Source organism: Stigmatopora nigra, chromosome 2, assembly GCF_051989575.1.
Source record: "Stigmatopora nigra isolate UIUO_SnigA chromosome 2, RoL_Snig_1.1, whole genome shotgun sequence".
NCBI lineage: Eukaryota > Metazoa > Chordata > Actinopteri > Syngnathiformes > Syngnathidae > Stigmatopora > Stigmatopora nigra.
In genome coordinates, this window is record NC_135509.1 from 11,077,143 (window position 1) to 11,102,629 (window position 25,487).

General features: G+C 40.1%; 2 protein-coding genes across 7 annotated transcripts; one reads left to right on the forward strand and one right to left on the reverse strand.

Annotated features, from left to right (window-relative positions):
- Window positions 1-5,455: 5,455 nt before the first annotated feature.
- poc1b (POC1 centriolar protein B) lies at window positions 5,456-21,129 on the reverse strand. Its single transcript, XM_077737606.1, has 13 exons — window positions 20,999-21,129; window positions 20,441-20,601; window positions 20,136-20,220; window positions 19,434-19,605; window positions 19,144-19,323; window positions 18,970-19,077; window positions 18,783-18,898; window positions 18,585-18,718; window positions 18,130-18,198; window positions 17,588-17,707; window positions 17,441-17,512; window positions 6,038-6,385; window positions 5,456-5,833 (listed from the first exon to the last, which is right to left on the reverse strand). Exons 2-13 carry the CDS (start codon window positions 20,453-20,455, stop codon window positions 5,720-5,722), a joined length of 1,533 nt encoding a protein of 510 aa, XP_077593732.1. The 5' UTR covers window positions 20,456-20,601; window positions 20,999-21,129; the 3' UTR covers window positions 5,456-5,719.
- cep41 (centrosomal protein 41) lies at window positions 21,006-25,487 on the forward strand. Of its 6 annotated transcripts, none has more exons than XM_077737671.1 (12): window positions 21,057-21,149; window positions 21,819-22,040; window positions 22,319-22,382; window positions 22,453-22,521; window positions 22,610-22,671; window positions 22,913-22,982; window positions 23,057-23,186; window positions 23,315-23,475; window positions 23,651-23,718; window positions 23,813-23,927; window positions 24,008-24,223; window positions 24,555-25,487. In XM_077737671.1, exons 2-12 carry the CDS (start codon window positions 22,014-22,016, stop codon window positions 24,677-24,679), a joined length of 1,107 nt encoding a protein of 368 aa, XP_077593797.1. In that variant the 5' UTR covers window positions 21,057-21,149; window positions 21,819-22,013; the 3' UTR covers window positions 24,680-25,487. The 6 variants fall into 6 exon arrangements, with proteins under 6 accessions (XP_077593788.1, XP_077593805.1, XP_077593797.1 ...); XM_077737688.1 differs by lacking the exon at window positions 21,057-21,149 and adding an exon at window positions 22,136-22,241 and having other exon boundaries at window positions 21,166-22,040; XM_077737703.1 differs by lacking the exon at window positions 21,057-21,149 and adding an exon at window positions 22,136-22,241 and having other exon boundaries at window positions 21,167-22,040; window positions 22,474-22,521.

Here is a 25,487-nt window from a genome sequence, read left to right on the forward strand (position 1 = left end):
TCTGAATGGCGGCGACGGGGGCGGGGGAGGAAGGAGGCGCGGCCTCGGCTCAGCATTCCATTCACCAGCCAATCACGAGCCAGCCGAGCGGCGGTCGCCCCAGCAACGGGGGCCGGAAGACACGAGCCCATCCTACCCCTGTGTTGATGAATTGTTAATGAGTTTGTCATTCACAAAAAAAGAGGGAGAGGAATTTCCGCTCCGGATCAAGTGAGTGCAAACACGATGAAGAACTGCGGAAGGAAGGAAGGAGGGAGGGAGGGGGGGAGGACCAGGGGAGGATGGGGGGAGTCTGCTTTCACATGCTGCACCAACACAATCCTATCACTCAAAAGTGTGTTGTTACAACACACGTAAGTAAAGTACAACACGCGTTGCAATCAAATGGCAAAATGCATGAATGAAGCATGTACAGATGTTGTATGCAAAAATATGAATGAAGTGTACTGCTAGGAAGAAGGAAAAAAAAACAATCCCTTTAGGGGCATGATGACTATTATATTGACTTTGAAACGTAACACTTACGTTTACAATACATTATAGAATATTTGGGGGAAAGACTGATCTTGAAAATAAACACAACATTTAATACAAACATCCATTTATCAATTCTTTGTGTTCAGTCTGGCTAGGGTTAGGTCACGCGGGCAGTGGCTTAAGCAGGTGTCTCCCTCCCTGATCACTTTTCCAAGCTCTTGTGGGGGATGAAAGTGGAGCTCGAGGTATTCCCAGGCCAAGTAAAATAAACATTTACATGCAGACTTTTTAGTCTTTTGTGATTGAAGAAACATGATCGTGATCTGACCTGTTTTGATCCGATGTGTGCACGCTAGAACAGTTTTATACATTTACATTTATATTTTCAAGAACAAGCTCAAGAAAAAGTCGCTAACCGCTTTGGGTTGAACACACAATATATATCTATTCAAGGGTATAGTACATAAACCAGGACGTGTTCGCATATTTACGTTTCGACGTGTGGACAATGAAGCTGCAATCTGATCATCCTAACAAGAAAGGCCATTGAGAATTCTTTCATCCTTGCTTATGTCCATAGATTTTGGGGGATTTCCGCTACAACAGGCACCGACACTGCCCTGACTCTGTTTGTACACTTCAACAATATTGGCATGGAAATGAGCCCTCTCAGATTCCATGTGCTGGCTTTCCCCAGGACGCCGAGGGAGTTCACCGCACCAAATAAGCTCAATCATCCACCCTGATTCTTTTGCTTCTTCTCCTACTGGGTTTTCGCTTTTATTTTTCGTCTATTTGACAATATCAACGTGGCACTTCCCGGTGAAAAATCAGGCCCCCATGGCATACAAACCTACCCGCAGAGGTCTTGCTCTGGTTCTGGAGTAACAAGCATGCTCTCACAGCAGGGATCCAACATGGTGCTGGATACAAAGCATGTGTGTGTGTGCGTGTGTGTGTTAGAAAATAAAGCGTGGAGCGACTCGAAGCTGGAACGCGGCGCCTTTGTTAACCCCGCTCCCCGGAACTAACCCCCCTCAACTACCCAGGCAACCCCCCTTGTCTTTCATGCAGTGAAGGGAGCCAAGCTGTTTCTATTCACCTTTAAATACATTGCAGTCTTTCACTGCTGTCTGATACACATGCACCTCTACTCCATTTAGAGAATTTTTGGATGACCTTTTACTGGTTTTACATGTAAACATCAAAAGTATCTCAGACTTCATCAAAAGACAAGCCACTGAGACTTTATTATCAACAATGTTAACTTCTAAGCCTCACTAAAATACTGTCGCCAATGCAAAAGCTACTTTACTGAAAGTCAATTTTCCCTCACTGCAATGATACATTTAGAAAAATAGAGATTTTAGATGAAGCTAATACATCTCAATATAATTGATGTAAATAAATAAGATCATTGTAAAATTAGGCCACACCATAAACTGGTTTCCGGCCAGTTGCAGTAATTAATCTGTAGCTCAATCTAAACTCACATTTAAAAATGAGGCACATATATAAAAAAGGTACAATAATATATATTTGAGGACATGTAATCAGGATTGATGACAAAATATTGCCCAAAAACCCAATCCTGCACTATATTCTATTTTATGTATATTTGTTGACATCAATGTTTGTTTTGAAAACGTTGTCTTTGTTAAATTAATTTACATTCATTTACATCTTAACCGTAATGAGTCTGTGTTTTACAAGTTATCCTTTGCAGCCATGTTAACATTTTGTACACATTTGCAAAACATTAACTTAGCAGCTGACACAAGGTCAGTGAGGACTTGTGAGATAATAAAAGTAACACACAGAGCAATAAAATTCACGTGACTCCTGTCTAAAATCACATTTAAACCCCCCAAAAAACAACCCACAAACATGTGCAGACACACGAACCTGATTAGTTTGTGTATGGTTTGTATCTTTTGTGTGAGGACAAAGGACTTTGCGGTCTGAGACGAGTAGCCGATGGCAAAGAGACGTGAGGAAGGAGGGCAAGATTAGCTGGCTATAGAAAAGAAAAGAGGGCGTGGTGATCTTGTGTGTCACACACACACAAACACACACACTTACAGGGAATGTCATTCTGGAAACAGAAAATCCCCGCGTCACATGACAATGGAGTCCAAGACACACAGAAGCTGTCAGCGAGACTGAACGGCGGCTTGAGGCCTGAACTTCCTGTCCTTCTGCCCACTGCGCCAGTTTAGATAACGCGTGGGTGTACTTTGCGATAACGACGTTTAACGCAAACACGCTTGCTAGGATGCCATCAACATGCAGATAAAAACAAAAATGACTTTCAAGGACCCATTTAATGGCAAAAGCGCCATCGATTTTGATTGTAGTTAAAATTCAAAAAATGGGAAAGAAAAACACACTGCACATGCTGAACCTCTGCAAGCCGCTGTTAATGCTGCCAACCACTTCCATTTCAAATGCTAATGCAATAAAACTATTTCCATAACACACAATGGTGGCTCTCCTGATACAAGCAGCTAATACACCTTGTCACTACTTTGTGTGTTTCTTTTGCATTTTGTTCAAATTTCATCAGAATAGCATTCACTGGTACATGACGAGCGAATGTGAATAGAGAAAATTGCTGCACTGACTTGTCAGAGTCTACTGGAACACTCATCGACACTACTCATATATTACTTTGTATCTTGCATCATGCAACCTGAGTGGAACAAATAAGTCCAAGTGGTCCCTGAATCATAAACAAGGACTCATCAAACACTGTGCAAGAACAGACTTGAAAGTATTGCCAACCAGAACACTAAATGTTGTTCACAAAACTAACTCAAAACCATATGACGCTGTTTCAGATATCGCTAGCTGGGCGGGACAAATACGTCTCATATTTCCCGAGAAGATAAATATGGGTGCAGACAGCATTGCAGACTGACAACATCAGGTTAGAATGCTTGAATGTTAAGGTGCGAGATCAGCTGTCTGCCCTGGCTATGTGATGTATACTAATTCTAAAAAGTCCATTTAAGCATTTCACAGGTCAAGGAGCTATTGTGCCACTGACACAAACAATATGTATTTCTATAGTTGCTAGGCTGGTGTCCAATAAGTACTCCCTGAGTACTAAGTACTCTCCGGATGCAGCTTCTACTGCTTGGGCCAGCTGCCCGCACGTCTCGTGCCGGGTTGTGAATCTTAAAAGATTCCCCAGCGTTAAACTGCTTAAAAGTTCAAAGCTGCTCACTGGAGTAAAGATCAGGGCTCAACGCTTCGACCTGAAGATCTCCACGGCCCGCCCAACCTTTTTCTGCCGACACTCTCTCCTCTTTAAGGAACAAACAGTTTGGTGGAAAATGCTGATTTTGGATGTTTACCGCAGAAACTTCCCGCTTTCCTGTTGTCTGACATAAATATTGCAACAAGAAGAGGAATTCCTCTTCTGGCCCCTTTCCTGCGGTTCAACTCTGAAGACCCAGAGACCAAACAGACAAACACAAAAAGTGAGGCACAATGCAAATTAGTAAGGATTATTGGTGAAAACACGGGAAAGTGGTAGAGGAATAGTTTATGTACTCTAATCTTCCAGTACAATATGGGCTTCATCCAGTGGTGTTGCTGCTATTTGATTTAATTTTTTTGCAGGTTGTCATTCACTGAAGGATGCTTTTTGTTCGGAAAATTAGATAGTGTTCCTGACCAAGTGTGAAGTTGTTGCATTAAGATGTGTTGGTGTGTGTGTGGGGGGGCATACGTGTCCAGTGAAAGCAGACGGGAGTGCAGTCAATCCAACAAAGAAGTGCAGGTAAAGCCGATGGGGAGATGAACAGAAGATAGAAGAGAGAGGGATAAGTAAAGTAAGGACAACAACTAATTCCCCAGTCACGCAGCAGGCGCAAAGCTATGACAGCAATGACTTGTGGGGCATGACCCACAGCCCCCATAAGTGCCAATAGACAAAACTTTGCAGTCAAATCTAAACAAGAAAGGCATTTTAAATTGGAGAAGATTTCAAGAGCTTGTAAAAACAGATCAATTGCTGCTCTCTTTGTACAGGAATATGAATCTGGCATCCTTTTGTCAATAAAATAACAACATTTTGTAGTCATCGGTAAATATCTAATCGCCTCTGAAATGTCCTTTCAAAAAATGCTGTGATCTTTTGTGATGTCAGAGGTCTTTGGCTCAATGTAAAAACTATGTTAATTGAGGTAAATTCAATGAATAAAGATTAATTAAAAAAAATACTTATTTATCTTGAAATAATGGAAAGACAGTTACCACATCATATACAGCAGATAATCAAAAAAATACCAAAATGAACATCCTATAGAATCAAAAAGAGGAAAAAATGCTTGCACATTCAAGTCACTCGCTGCAGTGACAGGCCTTGTGGGTCCGTCACTTTGATGCACGAGTGACAGGCTTAAGCCAAAGAGCGGCGTTAAGAGGCTTCGAAGGATCGGCCGTGTGAGAAGCCGTCCACGAGGCCCCGCGGCAAAAGCAGGAAGTGCTCTCGGAAGGCTTTTGGTCAGGATGATCAATGGCCCAATGGACACCTTAAGCTTCTTAAGGCTTCCTCCCATTCACCTTGTCGTTCCTCATAAAATCGAGACGACTATTGGCAGAGATAGGAAATAAACTGGAGGCCCGGAAAACTATTTTCTAAGCCCATAAAATCAACAGGGCGTTGCATATACGTATACTACACGTTACTATTGTGAGCATATCTTGGAGTTTTAGATGTCAAACTATGGTTTAAGATTTAAGGGTAGGATAAGGCTCACAGTGGATAGGGTCTCAAGCCACGGTCACAATTTCAATTTAGAAATGGGGTCTCATGCCAGGGTGGCAATTTCAAATTAGTTTTGAGGGAGTTAAGGGCTGATTTCAACTTTCTATTCCAACTGGTAAAGTCGCCAAGTTTGTACTACCACTTGTTTACATACTCATACTCCGCCTTCTTCCCTTTTGATGTCATCAGTGCCGAGGGAAATTGCGGCAAAAAATATTTTATTTGAATTCATATTGCATTAAAATGGCTTGCTTAAAAAAAATTAAAAACAAAACAACAAAAATCGACATCCATTTTATCCACTTTGTCATTGGTGGATTCATTTGGCAGCCTAGTTGTTTTCCACACAATGTCGGAGTAACACCCCGTTCTGTTCGAGACCAGGGGAGCCGGGAATTATTTTTCACGCGACTGAGGATCAAGGTGCATGCATGTAGGCACTAAAGTACTTCATCTGGGTTTGCTCTACTTATCGGGTTCCCCAGGACGTGGCGTCTGGCTCTGTGGTCTGGATTGGCTGAGACAATCATGGACTTTGTCTTCGGTCAGGCTGAGACGTTCTTCTAACATAGAAAGGGTCTGAAGGGGGAAAATACATTCACAAAATTAGCATCTTGTTGCCTGCATTACAGAAAAGAAATTATATAGAGGAGCAGGTGACACGTTGTTAGGATGTCGGACGAAAAACCGGAGTACACAGAGAAAACCCACGCAAGCCCGAGGAGAACATGCACACTCCACAGAGGAAAGTCTGAACCCGTGTTTTTATCAGTCCTGACATACCTGTGTAAGCACTTCCAGTTGCTTGACCATGTGCTGCAAGATGGAGTTCAGAACAGGTGATGGTTGCATGTCTACCGGTGGGGCCATTGGTTGCATGGGTTGCACGGGTTCAATTGGTTGCGTTGGTTGCGGTGGTGGGACTTCTTCCGGGGTCTCTTGTGCCTTGGCATCGTCCTGTTTTTTTTTGCTAATCTTTTTTTTGTCTTTTGTTTTTTTTTTGCCCTTGTCCTTTTGTAGCTTCCCTCGACCTCCCTTGCGTTTGGCATCTTCTTTTGGCAAATCTTCAGCATCTCTGGGGGTAGTGACAGAAGACGGACTGTCGGGGATGTCAATGATGTTGCCAGAGTGCTGTAGAGAATACATAGTCATTAGATTACATAATATTTACAACATATTTCCAAGACAATTAAAACAATAGAATGATTAAGCTCAAACTTACATTGGTCACAAAAATGGCCATCTAGGATGACTGTTAGTTAACACTAAGCAACAAGACATGCAAATACAATTGATGACCACAAGACATTTATCCTACAAAGACCCAAAATCTTGCAAGGCATGCATTTTTATAGTTCCTCGGTAAAGACAAAAAATAAAAATAATTTCAAAACCAGAAAGCTGTATTTTGGCAAAACAAAACAAACAAAAATTCCCACGAAGTTGCATTGTTTTGAACCAAAAGTATTTGTCCCAGGAATTGGGAATGACTGTCCACTACACAATTATCACACCCACACACACTCATAGAAAGGAAGGAAGCAAGAGGAGGGTGTCACACATTCCAGATTTAACGCATAGACCTATCAATTCCGGCGCTCTTCCTGTCCTGGCTTCAAAGAGCCGTTAATGATGGAAGGAGCGGAGGAGGAGTGTGGAGACACATGAAGAGAAGGGGAAGATAGAAGGTATTCAACAGAGGTGAACAAAGCTGACTCTGTCTCTGGCCGCCAATGTCTTTTTCATCTCCCCCTGCTCAGCAGCACATCTGGTTGACATCTGCTAAACTCATTTACACTGAGTGCATCCAGACCCCCTCGATTCGGCCCATACAGGAAGAGTGGTCGCAATCAAGCCCATTCTAGAGGTAGATAAGCAGGACGCACTGAGCGCCAATCACCAGGACCCCACTGATTACCCTTTGTGTTAATTAAGAGCCATGAAAAGGATGGCATCAGTTCAGGTTAACATAAACAAATACGGGGTGTTAAAAGGTAAAATTGTTTACAAACACATACAGTGGCTGGCCGGACAAGTTGCAAATGCAAAAGTATTGCAAATATTGCATTTCGGAGCATAAATATAGTTACTACTCAATCACATAAAAAAATGTCAATACTGACCAGAAAAAGTATTATTCAAGCCCCCCAAAAAGATGTGAAAAACGATTTTGGAATAGAATTAATCAGCAGTTAATCATAAAAAAGGGCTGTTGAGGTGACATCAAACAGCTCCACTATATCGGAGCAGAGAGCCCGACTAATCCAAACCCACATGCTAATAAATCGTTTGATCCCACAGCTGTGGACGATATTCAAAATGGAAAGGAATCTATTTTGAATATGATGTTACTTTTCAATGATCACAGTTGAATGCTTATGTCCTCAGCCATGAGGTCACTTTCTGTAATAACTGTCATAGGTTTGAATGATAAGACAAGTGAAGTTATCTTTGAGGTTTAAAAAAAAAACAAAATGGGAATCGAAATTGTATCGAGAGTTGTTGAAAATGTTAAATTGTGTCATTTACCAAACCATCAATGACACCTATGACCTTTAAAGATCTTTAACGCCGATTAAACACGAGTATTATCATGGTGATAAATGTCAACGTCTGACTAACTGAAGACAAAAAAAAAATCTTGTGAAAGAAAACAACTTCCTTAACAACGTGCGCATGTTGATACTTATCGACTTGAAGTAGATAATTACCAACATGCTTTGATGCCCTGACACACAGGAAGTCAGGTGGCTGGCTTTTGATGATTGTATCGTGCAAAGACTGCAAGCTGTGTTTGCTGGGGCGCCACGCCCGGAGGCGCAGGAAGACAAAGCACCTGCAGGAGATGCGCCACCCACAAACCATGTAAGAGTGTATGCCGTCTAAACAAACTAAATGTCTGCCAGAGGTGCGGCTCTTACTTCTTCTTTTTTTTTTTTTTTAAAGGAAGTCGACATCCGCTCGTCTATCTCAGCGACATCCGCCCACGCTCAAACCAAAACATCCTGCTTGGCGGCTTTTCAATGACACACACATACACACAAGCACACACACACACACACACACAAATATCCGTGCCAAGGCCTGGTCATGGCTGAATGGTGGCGTGTCATTTAGAAAAAAGGCTGATTTCTGTGGTCAATATTCGTATTCTAAAGCTAAATGACAACTTTTTGTGGAAAAAAATATAATGTTTGCTTGGTGAATCTTTACATTTCTTGATCTTTTTTTCAGTTTGACACATTCCCATTAGATAAGACGCACTTTTCCTAGTTAAACGTTTCTGGTCGACCATTCCACTTTATGGCAAAATGGCTACTTTTCTAGTCAGTATTTTATTCTGAATTCCACTTTTTTGTGGTTAATAGCCATAAAATGAGTGTGCTTAAATACTTTTTTTTTGTATACCATTAAATTTTTACAGGAAAATCAATCTTACGGATCAATAGAAGCTCAAATTATACAAATACACACACAAAACAGATGGCCTTTGGCAGGGGCTGGTTGGGGCAGCATTGTCACGGTCATCATCAGGATGGTAAACATCCTGTATCCCTGAGCACAAAAAACTTGTTTGTTCAATTGCTGCACTAAACTTTGACCTACTGAGTTTAACGGTAAAAAGGCGTTCACTTCTAAAACAGGAAAGATCTTTTTACCCATTCCAGTAATGAAGGACAATTACATCTATGTCTAATCTCATTAGACATGTTTTTGTGGTCAAGCATTGCATTCATGTGACAAAATATTAGTGACCAGCAAAGTGATAAGTACAAATTATATTTTCGTACTTTACTCGATAATGTAAAGGGAATTTTTGTACAATCATTCATGAGCAGCGTTGAAAACATGTAAGAAAATCTGAAATAATGACACACGGTACGTGTGCCAGGTGCTGATTAAAAAAAAAAAACACACAGAACATGTGATTCCCATCCCAACACATCCAAAGTCAAAGGATGTTCCAGTGGGAAAATGTCTCAGACTGGAATAATCCGTGAGCTGCCATTAACATGGCCTTGGGCATGACCCTCTTCAGGGAATATAATGTAATATCCTGCCATTTATTGAAGTACTATATCATATCATTGCTGATATTTCCGGTGTACTTTTGGTGGTGATATTTTATGAAATACTGCAGTTTTTAGGCTGCAGTAATATGCAAGTAATGCCTCGTTGAATAAGGGTGTCTATGGGAGCCCCCTTATCAAAGGCTGCTATTGCAAGTTATCTTGAAATATTGTCGTATAATTTTGAAGCTATATTGCCCACTCCTAATTCCATTGGGCCCTTCTATCTACTTTTGCACAACTCACTTTTTAACTTCTAAATTTCTTCTGCGGATTTTTCCAGAATGTTTTGTTGGAGTAAAAAGTTAATGTGTAAATTACAACAACAACATCTGAAGTCTCAGTATCTGTCCTGTACATCCTGACATTGCAAAAGCATTGTTGACTTTACTTCAAATTGATGTTATATATCAAAAAAGGTGTGTTGGCACGCTGCTGCTATTCTTTCGTTTCTTGTTTTGGTCCAACGTCATGGCACAGTTGCTTTTAGCATAAGGACAACCCTCAGCATCCCATGACCATGACTCATCCCTGGCTCGACATTCTTACATAAGCAGGTGGAGCTTCCTTCTTTAAAAGCAACCGCAGCTTCACTTGTATTATCAGGCTGCCCGTTGAGCTAAATAATAAACTAACAATTTTAGTATTCTAAAATCCTATAGGAAAAAGCACATCATGTGAAATACTGCTACTTCTTACATCACATTTATGATTGCCGTCAACAATTGAATTCTCAGTCCTTTTTTTTAATCAAATATTGTAATTTTGCCTCTGCTAGAAAACACAACAGCCCTTCACAGCCTCACTTGCTTTACAGTGTAGCTTTAATGATAATAAGATGATTTTAGCATCCCTAAATTATCTCAGCAGAGTGGATAAGGACCATTCACCATCACGACTCTCATCTTCTTCAAAGCAACACAATAACAGAAGAGCCCTTCCTATAACAAAACAATTACAAGCGGCAGCTGCACTAGCGTTTTTATATTTTAAAATAGATTTTATTCTCAAACACTTATTCAACACTGCAGCCAATTTTAGATTACCTTTACACAACAATGACCTTAAAAACACACTCAAACACAAAGTATCTTGTGAATGCCTGGCAACAAATTGTAGAAAATCTACCCTTGGTGTGTTAACCTCAAATTTATAAACCGCCAATTTAAAAAAAAAAAACAAACAAAGCCATTTGGTCAAATTAAAATTTCACTATTTGACCATTTTAATGATTTTGTCCAGTGTAAGTGAAATAGCATTGACAGATGTCCCTTCAAAACAGTTTCAATTTTAAATCAGTTTAATAATGTGTTAAAGTAGCAGACAACTTGGGCAATTGAAACTGGAAAAGTGGCGTAATCTAACCACCTGACTCAACTTGTCGAAAGCACCACCATGAAACTTATGTGGACACTGCAAAAATGAGGAACTTTCAGTTCCTTCTTTTTCCATGGTTCAGTGGTTTATCTACTCTGGTTCCTCATTTTAATTGTATTTAAAGGTGACTGACGAAATAACACTTCCCGTTTTCTCTTTGCTGGTGACACACGGCACTAATTCAGGTCAAAGTCATGTTACACGATCACACTATTATGCTGTAAAAGGAATATGACAACATAGTTAAAGCCTACTGATTCCGAGAAATGTGTTGTTTAAAGATTTTTGTTGTGGTGACAATCTTTTCGACACGCACCGGAATTAGGAGTAGAAACGGATGTTTCACAAGATCTGCTGACATCCATCTTTAACATTTAGATTTATCTCATGTTTTCCGAACAAGATCACAAATTTCCCTCTTACCAAAAATGTCAAAGTAGCAAAACACTAAAATGGTACAGCTGAAATCATAGTTCTGATGGAAACCTTTGTATTTTTTTTTCTGTGCATTATGTGACAAGTCATCACACCGTGGCCTTTTACAGAAAATACGTCAGTCAGAAACGAGGCCTACGCTGACACGTTTAGTCACTCCCCAACCTCTTCTGCTGTTGTTTTTTCATGAATTATTTTCCCACCTCTCACCGTTTCTTTCCCGGCAAGCGGAGGCGAATCCTTTCATATCCAGGAAGTGAATAAGCGTCATTGTGGCTTGGTGAGGGATTAGCCCATTTTAAAGCTCCTTAGTAAGTAAGATTTACCCTCATAATTCACATTTTCACACACACAGATGGAAATATGGAGGTAGAAAATGTAGGACTAAGCAGAAGTAAATTTATCGGGTGTGTCTTTTGTAAAAAAAAAAAAAAAAAAAGGAATTCTACTTTTCACATAGGAAGCATTTAGAAATAAACATTGCGCGACAAATAGGTGCTATAGCACTCCATATTTGGAAAGTTATGTGTGTTGCTTTCAACTCTAAACACAAGGAAGAATGAAAACTAATGAAAACGCTAGAAACCCATTCTTAATACCTCTTAGAAATTTTGTCAAGGAAATTTAAAAAGAATCGAAATACTACACTGTTTTCGGGCGGCGATTTTTGGTTGGAGATTAGGCGGGCAAATCCAGGGTTTAACAACTGAAAGCTAATTTGTTTGTTTGTATAGGAAGCCAAAAGATGGATCCCTGTTACATGGATGTGCCCCCGTTGAAGTTTCAAGTTTGCACAAGCACTGAAACTACTTCCTCTTCCCCACATTGATTGATGCAGCTCTCACTGTGAGCAGCACAGCACCACTCATTGAATACATTTGCCGCCCACAGTGCACAAGGAGAGATGCTTTGACATGAAAAATTGGCCCGATCAGCCCTTTGCCACTTGAGTAATCAGCTTTTGGACACAATACTCGGTTGTTAATCTTAGCTTTCTGGCCGGCAGAGCGCATGCCATGTGGATTTAGCAAATTACACACCTTCTTTAAAACAAACATCCCAGAGCGACTACTTTAAGAGCACAAAAAAAAATGTCACACTGACATAGCACAATTGACTAATTGGATTCATACTTTTTTTTTAACGTTATATCAAAGTGCCATAGTTCTGAATAAATTGTGCTTTATTTTCATCAATAATTCCTATTGTCAAATTATAATTTAAGAATAATCCCCCCCAAAAAATCCCACTTTTTTGGCTATAGTGATACAATCTTGCAGTCCTATTGTATTTGTGAAGGTTCATGAACTACATTTTAGTATACCAAGAGCCTTTATGACAAAGCCCACCTGTGGCTGTCACAGCCCAGAGGGGTACAGGATCTAAGCTATCTTGACACCCCCACATTGTGCTGTGAAGGCCAAAGTCACAGCATGGTCTCAAATCCCCCCATCGCTCTGTCTGTCAAGCACACCGCCGTCCATGCCTATGGCGGACATGCTGGGTGCTCTCGTCTCTACTTTGACCACCTGCTATTAGCATCCCACAGCCTGCCATTTATAATCAAGTGTTTTAGCTTTGTTCCTCTTTTGTACCACTAAATAGGGGGTGTGCAAGCATTGTTCTCTGAAGGCCACTTTCAGAAAAAACAACAGATGCAAGAGCCAACTTGAAATCCTTCCACTTTGATTTGTCAGAGAAATGATTATAATTGGGTAAAGATAAAGTTTTTTAAAAAAACATTTGTTTATATATTTTCATATTTCATTATGGGATATTTGTACCACAGAACATGCAACTCATTCATCCATTTATACACTGCTTATCCTTGTCAGGGTCAATGAAGCCTATCCCAACTGACCTTCATGCACAAAGAGGACAACACCTTAAACTGCTTGCCAGTCAGTTGTAGGGCACACATAGAATTAACAGCACCATTGAGTGAGTCCACAATGACCCCACGCTAAAGCCACGGTACAAAACCTTCAGTCATACAAGTCATTAACAGGGGGGGGTGCTGTGAATTCTTGGGAAATTTACGGTATTCAAAACTTGCCAAGTACCGCAGGTGCTGCCCCCCTTTTTCTGGATATGAGCAAGCACTGTTCAACAATGTAGATGCAGAAGATTATATTGAGCTGCAATGGTGCACGTGCACGCGCCCACAAAAACGCAAGTGGGTCCTAAGCCGCTTTAGCACTGGAGCTAATACCAAAAGGAGCGCAAAGAACCTGTGAGAAACTAATTTCCATTGAGAATAAGCTCTGGGCTGATTGTTGATTGTCGTACAAGAAGATAATGCGGCCATTGGGTTAGCCTCTTAGACACTATACGTATTTGCTGCTGTAAACTTTGCCACGTTCCCACACATACTGGTTGAGCAGCCATCGCTTAAGCAGCTTACATGGGGGCCTTTAACTCCTACGAACACCAACATAAAAACAAAACATGTAAAGACTGAGGGTGAGAACTTCAGGGAAATTACTGGAACTACTAATGGCTAGAGTATTTGAAAGTGCCATTACGCGTTACAGGTGCACTTAAAACACTACTTTTAGTAAAATTATGTAAAAACATTTCCTTAAAATGGCTTACGTTTAGCTACAAACATTATTGAATAATGCAATTTTTTTCGATACGACCATAATTTTCCTTCAAACAAACCTGTGAGATATCCAAAGGCTTCATTCATTGCCATTGGACCCCAATTATGAAACAATTATGATTAGGAAGCGACATTTCAAGCTAATGAGCTGCAATAACAGGCTTAAACATGCTTATTTGCCAATTTGAAACCTTGAAAGGGTAAAGAAAAAAAGATTCTTTGTGTAATGAGAATTTCCTGAATGAACAAAGCCAAGCATAAAACATTTCAAAGACAGCACCCCTACAATTCCTCCCTGTATAAAAAGTGTGTTGCATAAACACAAGCAAAAGGCCAAAAGAGTTTAGATGAAATAACTTATGCAAAGGACGGACAGAGGACGATTCCCTCAAGAGCTTGAAGATAAAAATAACGGTATAATATATAAACGATTGCATTGTTTGATAGACTTATCGACAACATCCTGTGTCTATGATATAGAAAAACCGTTATATTGCAAGGGTCTAGACTCAAGTGGGGAAAAAGTGGTAGGGATATCCCTATGGTCATTTAATACTACATGCCAAAAGACTTTAAGTCTTTTTCGGTCCTAGACCTAATGTAAGGAAGAATCTCCCCTTCCTTCCATCCCCTTGGAGATTTTGCTATCTTTAGCTCCTTTCTGCCACAACGTGTCACTCCGGCTCTCCTCTACACTATCTAAATATGGAAACTAAACCCCTGGCGCAATTCAATCTCCCAGCATCCTCTTTGCGCAGGAAACTCCACACGAGGTGCTGCGATGCGTGTGCAATTGTGCGAGTTCTAACTGAGGGATCGGAATTCCACCGTGGACACACAATGCTAGAGGACAAATGACCGCAAAGGATATAGCTGGCTAGAGGACACCCGGTCGGCACACTCTGGCGTCACACCAGGCGTCGGAGGTGAAACACAAGACAATGTCCGGTAACTCAATCACACTCTCTCGGTTGTCACCTAATCACCACTTTAACGCACACATGCACACAAAGACTGCAGCATGAATGACCGGGAGTTGTGTTAAAGGGAAGATACTCTAGGAAAGGGGAATGTTAATATCTTGCCATTTTAATTCAATATTAAAAAGGCATGGAGCAATGGAGCAGTTGACAACAAAATGTTGTTTATGGGTACAAAGTAGTTTATAATCCCAAAAGTTGACCAGAAAACACTATTTCAACTTAAATATGTACAAAATTGTATATTTTATCAACACAAATCACCCACGGCCATTAAAAAAAAGTAATAATGACACACAGCAGCCCAATAAACTATTTTAGGGGTATTTTGCAAGAAATTATATCTACTTTGAAGCTTTTATCTTCTCCAGAGCAAAGAGTGTTTTATTCTCATTCACTGGCAAGCTGTGACTGACCTGGAATTTTTCAAGCTAATAAACATTTTCATGGTACCTCGGGGGAATATTATTCAACAACAATCAGGTGCTCTCCATGCAATTGAATAATCACTTGAAAGAAGAGTTGTTTCATACTGGTGGAGGGTATGCTAAAGAATAACATTTGAACATTTTCTACATCCAAAAAGACTATAAAGGGGTCAACGCCGACAGCAGCGGAACTGCAAGTAGCCGAATCTCCCGCCCACGTACCCTCCTTGGGCGACTTATGCACCCCCCGTCCCCATTCCCCACCATTTGCTGGGAACCATTAGAGCGAAACATGGAGGCGGGGCAAAAAGGAAAGCACTCTGAGGCATGGAGTGTGACTAAAAGGCTCCTGGTGATGGAGGTGTGTTTTCAAGGATGAAAAGTATACAGGAGGTCCCAAAATGGACAAAGTCAATGGTTGACCACAAAAACTCATATTTTAGGAAAAAAGCGCAATGTCTCAAAACAAAAAAATGACCTCCTCATTTAATGCACGGTTTACAAATATTATACAATATTTTGTTACTATGGTTAGTTTCTAAAGAAAAGTACTCCCAGTAAGCCGACAGGTTTGCCTAGAATCATGTTACTAACAACATGACTAAGGAATCACCAAAAGTCGACCAAATATACAGACATTTCATGATAGTTGTATGATGCATTAACAGCGCCAAAAGTGGTGAACAGGTTTACTACGCTAGGTTGCTTGCAGTGAGTGGGTGACAAACATACTCTGGCTTTTCTATTTTTAGAACACAGTGGCGGGCCCTGAGGGTCCCGGGGCACCGGCACGTGCACTCCTCAAAGCATCCCACCCCCAACAGCCTGTCCAACACCCACTGCTGCTCTCCTCCAGTGATCTCCACTTCTCTCCATCTCCCTCTCCGCTTCTCACTCGCCCAGCACATGCCTTCACATGCGCCAGAGAAGCATTCGGAAGAGGAGGAGGGAGATGAGTGGGTAGACGGAACAAGAGTAGAGTGGATATTCCAGATAACAAACCATTCAATACAAATGGATAGAGTGAGACTAACCCAAAGATGTTTTTTTTTTAAATTATCTATAACAATCAAAAAACTAGTCATCAGTGGAGACAGATGGCAGGATGGTTAGCAGTCAACGCCAGGTCACATAATGTCAATTCAAGCAATAACCTGGTCTAAAACCAAAGGCAGGCCAGAGATGGAGTTTTCATAAGTCAACGGAGAACATATACTATTGTTAAAAAAAAAAAACTAAAACTGTTTCAGACTCTGCAGCCAACGGAAGTCCACAAATGAACAAACAAAAATGGTCGGCAGTGGTGAGTTGCATTTATCAAGATTGTATTGGTAGCCAGACATGGCAAACACGAAATGCTCTCTAGTGTTGTTAACATAGGTGATACAGTAATCACTGCAAATTTGGACATGATCTAGAGCCAGATCTTCAGTTACAGGTAAAAAAAAAAAAATCACCTAAAGTAGTACCATAATGACATTCCAGAAGTAGTACCATAATGACATTCCAAAAGGCAATCAGAAAATACAAGCAGCGCCTGATTACAAGGCCACAAAAGTGCTTTGCTATTGGTGGGATGACAGTGGCTACTTATGTCAATCAAGACGACCTCTTGTAATGACTTCCACTTGGCTTATTCCATTCATGGCATCCTCCCATACTGCAGCCGCGGGCAATTCATTGACACAAGTAGGCCACAACACACACTCAGATACATATATAAAGATGATGTTATATCATCATATGAATGAACCATTAAACCTGTCCTTGAGTCTGAACAGGAGTTACAATTTTGTTTTTCTGCATGTTGGATGACTTTGGTTGGCAATCAGCGCATTGTTTGTCAAAATGTGTTTTGTGGTTGACTGGCGACCGGTCTATTGTTTGTCCAAATCCCCTGAGTAGGTGACTTTGGAACCTGGTCATTGCTTGTTTCTACGCACTATACTACATTAAGAGTGGCTGGCAAGAGAAAATGGAAAGTGATTTTTGGAGTGCAGTGTCCAAAAGCTAAGACTAGGCTGCAGTACCATGTAGCGGCCATAACTGGTAACACATGCATTAAAACAACCCTAAACATTGCTCAAAAGGCCATAGCAAAACAGTGTAAATACCAAGTCAATATGTTTAGCCCTAAATAAAATAACTCTATTAATCATTATTTGGGGAGGATAAAAAATGCTAATATTTTTGTTTTTTTCTTATTTGGAATAGAAGTAATACGCAGAAGAATCGATGCTTCATTTTAAATTAAAATTGTAAACTATAACAACAATAAATATGTAACTCACTAGGTCACGGGCTTCTTGCATTTCAACAATCTTTGGCTTCTTTGATTGTGTGTCCGTCACCCCAGGAGTTATCTGTGAATATGAACAAAAAGTCATGCAGATTCATTTTTTGAATGCTGAGAAATGGTAATAAGGGACAAAAGCCACCTGAATATCTGAGGGAAAGTCTTGATCATTCTGGTAGGGTGAGAATCTAGTCCGCTGACTGTGCTGCTCCAGAAACTCTCTGTATGATTTGGTGCCAAAATTGGTCTTCCACAACATCACCTGGTTGACAGAAGAGGAAAAACAAGGACTGTATTATTAAAGTAAAGTAGTAGTAGAATATTGTACATGCATTTTTATATCCTTTATCGTTTTTGAGACATGTTATGGATATAACTAATTACTTTCTTGAAGGAGTAATATAGTAATATACAGCATTACAATTTCTGAGAGTAATATCTAATGATAGCGATGTGATTAAAAAAAAAGTAACTAACAATTTAACAAATTGGTCATAAAGTTTCACGATGTCTAATCTAACCACTACTACATTATACTATATGGATATTTGATGCTAGTGTGTCAATATTTTATCACTAACGATGCAGTTTACAGTAACATTAATATTTGATGCTGACATCAGCACTGCATTGCGAGAGATAACACCATGTTTTCCATTGTAAAAAAAATATCTCTGAACTAACCTGTGAATCGCTACCCCCAGAAGCAAAAAGGTCTCCAGACGGAGCAAAGGCCACAGTCAGAACGGCCCCCTAAAAATACAAAACATTAAAAAAAAAGTATTTTTAATTTTTTTGTAATGATTTTGGCAAACGAAGTAACTTGTGCTAGATATACATATAAATATATGCAATGCAATACTAAACTTACCATCGCCATCTCTATCTATTGTCATCCTCCTCAGTTATTGATATTAAAACTTTAAAGGCCTTTGTAGCACTGCCATCAAACAGCCTCTAGATGCCATCAAGGTCTTTCAACAGTCACCCTTTTCATTTACTTGCCAATTATTTGTTTTTATCACCACTTATTATTGGGGTAAAGTTGGGTGTTGGAGAGATTTCCTGCTGACACCACAATGCAATACGGCAAATTTCACCTCAACAAGGTGCCCTCAAACGTATTAAATTAAACAAACCTTATGCCCATGTAGCGTGTAGATAAGGCGCCCCTCCAGCAGGTCCAGGATTTTAATAGTGCCATCACTGGAGCCGCTGATTAGATAGTTATCGGATGGGTGGAATGAAAAGCCGTTGACACTTGCTTTGTGAACTACAAAGCAAACATTTGACTAAATGAACAGCGGCCCTAAGCTTCGTATATGCTTCTTGATTACCTTCATAATGCTGAATGAGCTTATTGGTGCGTATGTCCCAAATTTTAAGACTTCTATCTGCTCCCGACGATGCTATACATGTGCTTCTCGTGTTAAAGTCCACATAAGTTGCGGATCTAGAAAGTAGAAAAGTATGGGAAGAGGCAGAAGAGACACAGCAACATCCTGATTCAGAAAGAAAAAATACCCGCATGAGTCAGTGAAGCAATTGATGCAATTTTTGCTGGATGTGTCCCACAGCCTGACAGTGCGGTCATCCCCACAGGACACCACGAGGCGGTTGTCTCGTGAAAATCTACAGGTAGAAATGCTCCATTAGCATCTTATATAGGACTTTGGAGCTATAAGCATGACCAAATACCTGGCACAGCGCACCCAGTTGGTGTGCTGGTTGAGCGAGTAGAGGAAGCATCGCCGGCCGACGCTCCAAATCTTCACTGACTTGTCGTCGGACGCGGTCACCAGCTTCGCGCCATCGTAGGAGAACCCCACACTTCGAACAGGTGCCGTGTGTGCCTTGAACACTGTCGACTCGCCTTTTCTGAAACACAAAACTATTGAATTGAATTGTGAAATATCATGAGATCTAAAATATAACAAAGACTTTGCAAGACGGATCACTCAAATACACTTTGGTTGTTGGCAACTTACAAGGACGGTTTCCACAGCCTCACCATCCTGTCCTTAGACGAGGTTGCCACCAGGTTTCCAATAGGACAGAACTGCACACCTGTGACAACATCCTGATGGTTGACAAAGCGCAAGCACTTCCCCTTAGCTGCCAGGTTCCAGATCATCAAACTGTTATCCATGGAGCCTGATGCTGACATAGAAAGAGTACAGAAACTTTATATTTATATGTACAGTCAATCTTAGTCAGAAAATCACTTGATCTTGCACAATTCAAACTTTAACCATTATTTTATAAGAGCTTAATCAGTTTCATCTGTCAACTTGACGTAGTTCAAATTTTATTTGCAACTTTTGCTGCATGTGAAATGCTAATTTTGATATTATCTGTGAATAATTTCATTTTGTTTTGGAAAAGTTGGTTTACATTAAAAACTGTTCCAAAAGTTCGTTGAGGGCGATGTTTTTTTCCGTTGTAATGTACTTAATGCCTAAAACAGGGGTGCTCAAACTTTATTTGCGCCAAGATCTAGTAATAATCATGTTTGGACGCACGGTGGCGCTGTTTGGCGAGTCCCACATCAAATTTTGTACTACAGTTCAACAAGTGGATCAAATCTTACTGCCTACATGCCAAATCGACTGGTAGTTTCCCAACCGCGCATTGAGGCCAGGCCAAGCTTTCAGACTAGGAGATGGAACAAGGTAAATCTGGTTACTTACCAAGCAATTTGGATGTTGGATTGAAATCCAAACAGGTGATGCTATCTTTATGTCCTCTAAACATTCTCTCCATGCTGGGATCATCCTGTAGTGGTGTCAGAGATGCATTTTATATCTTATTTCACGTATGCCATTGTTGGAACTACTATTGGAAAAGTGCATCAATCAGCCTTTAGTATTGCTAATTTTGTAGCAATGCAAAAGATCCAGCAGAAATATGTAGTAGTATTGCTAATTTTGTAACAATGCAAACGATCCATTCATTCCTAATCATGTTCTTAAACCAAAATAGAAGTTTTACTCACCAGCGGGGAGGCCATCCTGAATGTGGATGTTTTTTGAGTGATTTGATGCTAAATGTTTTGGAGTAGAACGTTTCCTCCATGGCATTCAAACATAGCGCTTTCCGGCAGGCTTCCAGACAAGAGTAGTCAAGCGCAGATTCGGCGATGAAAAACTTGACAAGCTAAAATAATAAATAAAGTAAACTAAAAAAAAACAAGAAATGATGCTCTCATTTGTGCATTAACACAATGCATTCTACATAGTGCGATTCAGAAGATGAGCCCATTGCAGCGAAGGTGAGCAGTTGCAATGCCAGTTATGCTCTAGTATAAAAATGTAATACAAAAAATGATTTAACGTATAATGACAAGTGTATGGTGTAAGTGAATTAATGACGACACAGTTTATCATCAAGTTAAACACGAGCGAAATTGATGTATTCCTTTCGTCATTTGCACATGATGTAAAGCGTTCTTCCGGGTACTTGGCAAGCCCCGACGTACAGTATTGTCGTTTGTAATCAGGGTTGCCAGATTTGAAAGAAATGAAGATGATAGCCGTACGGTCAATCGACTTACTTCAACGGCTCGCCACAGCCATCCTTCTAATATCCATTACCTCTGGCTACAGCTCCTTCAAACGGGAATTACGCATGCGCGTGACTTTTACGCGTTAACGTCACAACGAAACATGGCGTCCGTAAGAAAAATTGAAAAAGAAAATCAACAGGTAATAATGTAGTAGTATAATATTTCTCAAAATATATCGACGGAATGTATTGGAGACTGAATGTCGTATTGTGTCACTTCGTATCACAATGTGCCAATCGATTGGTAATTTATCATTGCAATTACATCATTGCCCAAGTTACACAAAGCACATTCAGTGTCCCCTTTTCGCCAAATCGTAAAAAAATGCAACCGTAATGTACACTATCCTTTTAACAATCATATACTTATTAACTATAACAAACTAAGAATTTTATTATAATTGATCATCATGCTCTATGGAAATTACAATGATCTAATTCCAATATAAAAGACTACAGATATTATTTCTTTCTGTTTCTATTATCTATGTATGTTTTATGTATGTATATCCGTAACTACACACTTTACACAAGTGGTTGAATGCCTAATTAAACTTTTTTTATCATCCCAAGATTGTCAATTTGCGAAGTGTCTCCGCCCGGATGTAAAATGCATGACGTTAATATCTCGTAACGTGACGTTTCTGTGGAGGGAAACTTATGGCATTGATGTAATGTTTATGATGACGTAAGGGTTGTCGTTGCCACGCCACGGACACTTGCATTCAAATATTGCCTTAAAAACACGTTTTTCTTGTCATCACGCCGACGTCCGCCTTGTAGTTTCTCTGCCTCTTTTTCCATTTCAGTGCAAGCAGACTATTGATTAGCTCGGTCTGTGCACGATACAAGAGGAAAACAAAAAAATAAAGGCATCTGATTTGAGTTAAAATTGTTGTCTTGGAAGTCAACCTCGCTATCAAGTTGTGATCTTTCTTCATTATTTGCACATTTGGATTTTAAACGTGGAATCGACGTGTTTGGTATCGTCACTCGGTTGAAAGATGTACCGAGGCATCGGCGGCGATCAGGTAATTTTTTTATCACATTGACCTTTTTCGGGTGTTTGTTTAATATTAGTGTGGTGTTTGTGGCACCTGTATTAACCTAGCAATATAAACTCGAGGTAAAACAGACGGAACAAGGCTAACTAGCTGGTTAGCTGTAGCTTGGAATTTTGTTGTCATGGCAACCACACCGCTCTTGGAATCAAGGCCACCATGGAACAAAGTGTATGTAAATGACAAAACGTACTGTTTTGGAATGATCTCTAATTGATGAACTTGTCTTGACTGTCCTCATGTCACAGTACATGAGAAAGCGGATACCAAAGAATGCAAAGTATCAACACATCAAAACCAAAATTGATACTGGTAGGTCCTAATTGCTAATATTTATATTTATTATAAATCATTTAACATCACTTGACCTGTGCCAAGTTAGTGTGCTGTGTTTTAAAAACAGGGGTCAGCCTGACTAAGTACATGGAGCGCCTTGAGGAAATTAAGCAGCGTAAGTGAGGGGGTATCATTTGATAACCGTGCGCTTGTTTGACACATAAACAGTCAAATAATAAATCTAAGTGTTTTTTTTCCCCTAGACTACAAGTTCAACAAAGGCGAAATCTTCAAGCGCTTTAAAGCGACAACATTTGCAGAGTTGGTGAGACGTTTTGACATTAAAGTGTGAAAAGACTCAAATCTAATATGATTATGCTCTAAAGTTTTTTATTACGTTTATGGTTTATTAATACCTGGGGGGATGGGTTGTTATCGGGCTTCTGCAGAGCTATCTGGTCAGCTAATCATTTGATTCATGGGAGGCAGGGAAAACAGGCCGGATAGGGCCAGACTTGAGCCCTGGTCTAATCAGTGTCAATGTTAAACTTTGTTCGTCCCTTCAGGTTCTTCAAGTTGCGTCAGTATCAAACCTCAATGAGTGTGTCAGTGGTGATTCATGTCACGGCCTTCACGGTAAGTGAAATAGCCCAATCAATATGATTGAATAACTATTGCTGTAATGATAAAAAGCCAAATGACTCAAACAGAGGGGGGCAGTGGTGACAGCAGCATGGTGGCAGCTAAAGCAGACCCAGAGGCAGCGCACATTAATGGCTCCCCAGAGACCAAGAATAAGGCAAAACATCCACAGAAGAGCCGTACTTCGTCATTGTTAAGGTAACAGCATTTCATCAACAGGTGGAGTATCAAACAAACATCTGTATGATTAAATGAGGAAGGACCTTATTATTGACCTTACTGTGTTAATGATGAGAATTGTAAGAAATAATTGACTTTCATGGCAGGGTCATAAACGGAATAGGCGAGCTGAATGTGAATGGCGACCAAACAAAGGCAGCTGATGCAGATGCAGGCATGGACGTTGAAAAGCCCTACAAAGATTGCCCCTACCTGCTGCTGGACGTCCGTGACCGTGACCTTTACGACCAGTGCCACATTATCTCCGGTAAATGCCTTTCATTATAATTATAATGCATTTTGTTCAGAGGCACCTTACAACGAGTTTCATACTCAAATAATTCATCCACAATATCCAAAATAGCCACAACAATTCAACAAAGGATTTCAAACTTGGAAACAAAATTGCATCCTAATATGATGTTCATTTTCTATCTTTTCAGCTAACAGTTTTCCCATCGCCATGCTGTCCCGGACAATGAATCCTTACACCAAAGAAGTGCTGGAATATGTATCCTTTAACACGTTCTTGATACTCCATTCCTATTCCGTAATGTGAACAGAAGCAAATATGCAGTTTGATCTTTGACGTTGCATGAATAAAGAAAAACGCTGAGGGTAAAATCATCATCGTGTACGATGAAGATGAGCGCATCGCTATTCAGGCGGCGACAAACATGTGCCAGCGGGGTTTTGAGAACCTCTTTTTGCTCAGCGGAGGTAAGGTATTGGGTGACTACATCCCCCTTCTCGCCACTGTAGGATGAGCAACATCATTAGGGTATCTTGTGCTTTTCCAGGTCTAAAAGTGGTTGCGCACAAATTCCCAGAGGGCATGACGACAGGTACCATACCCGCTTCCTGCCTGCCCCCCATGTTGCCATCCAAGTCGCGGAAATACGTCCACCCTCCACCGCCGCCCTTGATACAGCCGGCGGGACAAAGATGGAGGTTTACGGCAGACGAACTCGCTATGATTGAAGGCCAGCTGGAGAACATCTCAATGACGGGCAGCAGTAAGGAACACTCCACAAATCAAACATTAAAATGCTCTAACATGAGTCGGTTCTTTCTGTGCCGGTTTTCTCGTGTTTTGGGAAGACTAGGCATTAGATTCTCCTTCATTCTAATGTAATAATATCATAAAATACTCTAATACAATTTATTTTAACACTATTACAAACTCAGATTTGCTTTAAAATGGTTTATGCTAAAGATGAATAATACAATCACAATCAAACATAATGCATTCACATTACTTAATATGATTGGATATAATGTTCGAGTCATGAGTGAAAATAAGATGGATTCTACTGTTGATACATTTTGTTTGTGTCATTACTTAAGGTCGTACGTCCAGTCGGCTGTCCACATGCAGTAGTTTGTCCAAAGCGATCAGCATTCGCAGCAGCCGCCAGCCATCCTCAATTTCCTCGAGGGAGAGCGGGCGGCTTAGGAGGCCATGGAAGTGATATCGCCATCAATAACACCAACTACGGGTGCTACGCTGTAGTAGTATTTCCTCTTCTAACATTTGAATGTGTTTGCACATGAGTGTCTATTGCACTGCAATGAAGGATCTGTGTTTTATGGTGATTTTTTTAATATATCAAAATTTTATGTGTAAAGCAAAAGAAACATTTAAATGCTGCATTTTGTGAAACAACACTAACACTTCGTACAAATCATTGCAAAACTCGTGCGTTTGTTGTGTTGTTTGTATCACACTCTAAGGTCATGTGATCAGAAGTGATTTATTTTCTTTAAAGTGACCTTCAAGTAAAAGAGTGTTTGCTAGAAGCTGAGTCGCTTCAATGTAAATTTATCAAGCTAAAGTAATTTAATGATCACATCTAGTGGGTTTTACTCTTTCGTATCGATAGAACTACGAAAAGCTGTTTCTACTCTATGGATTTCATAGCATTTTAATATTTTCTGTTGACATGTAATTGATTGTAGTCATATTTCATTTCGCCTTAATTCCATTTAGGGTATTAACTTTTCTTATGGAATGCTCTTTGTTTTCAATACTACTGTGATTTTCCATTTTTCTGTATTTTTTTTAATCACTTTCTAATTTTATTTTCACTGGAATGTGATGTTAATTTTATCCAAGTTTAACTTGTTCTTAAATTTTGTTTTAGAGGAATTTTATTTATGTATATTTGACTAAACTGTTGTAGATTCATTGACTATTTTAAAATTTTATGGAATAGAGTTGTTCATTTTATTTAGCTTCATCTACATCCACTTGAGACAAAATAAAAGGATTTGAGTGCA

Coding starts and splice junctions, on each gene's coding strand:
- poc1b (XM_077737606.1), bottom strand. Junction 17,708..18,129: donor CTGGGGGTAGCGATTCACAG/GTTAGTTCAGAG, acceptor TCTGTCAACCAG/GTGATGTTGTGGAAGACCAA. Junction 17,513..17,587: donor ACTTTCCCTCAGATATTCAG/GTGGCTTTTGTC, acceptor TCATATTCACAG/ATAACTCCTGGGGTGACGGA.
- cep41 (XM_077737662.1), top strand. CDS start 21,111: ATGGCGTCCGTAAGAAAAATTGAAAAAGAAAATCAACAG. Junction 21,150..22,318: donor TTGAAAAAGAAAATCAACAG/GTAATAATGTAG, acceptor CTCATGTCACAG/TACATGAGAAAGCGGATACC. Junction 23,476..23,650: donor CCAGTGCCACATTATCTCCG/GTAAATGCCTTT, acceptor CTATCTTTTCAG/CTAACAGTTTTCCCATCGCC.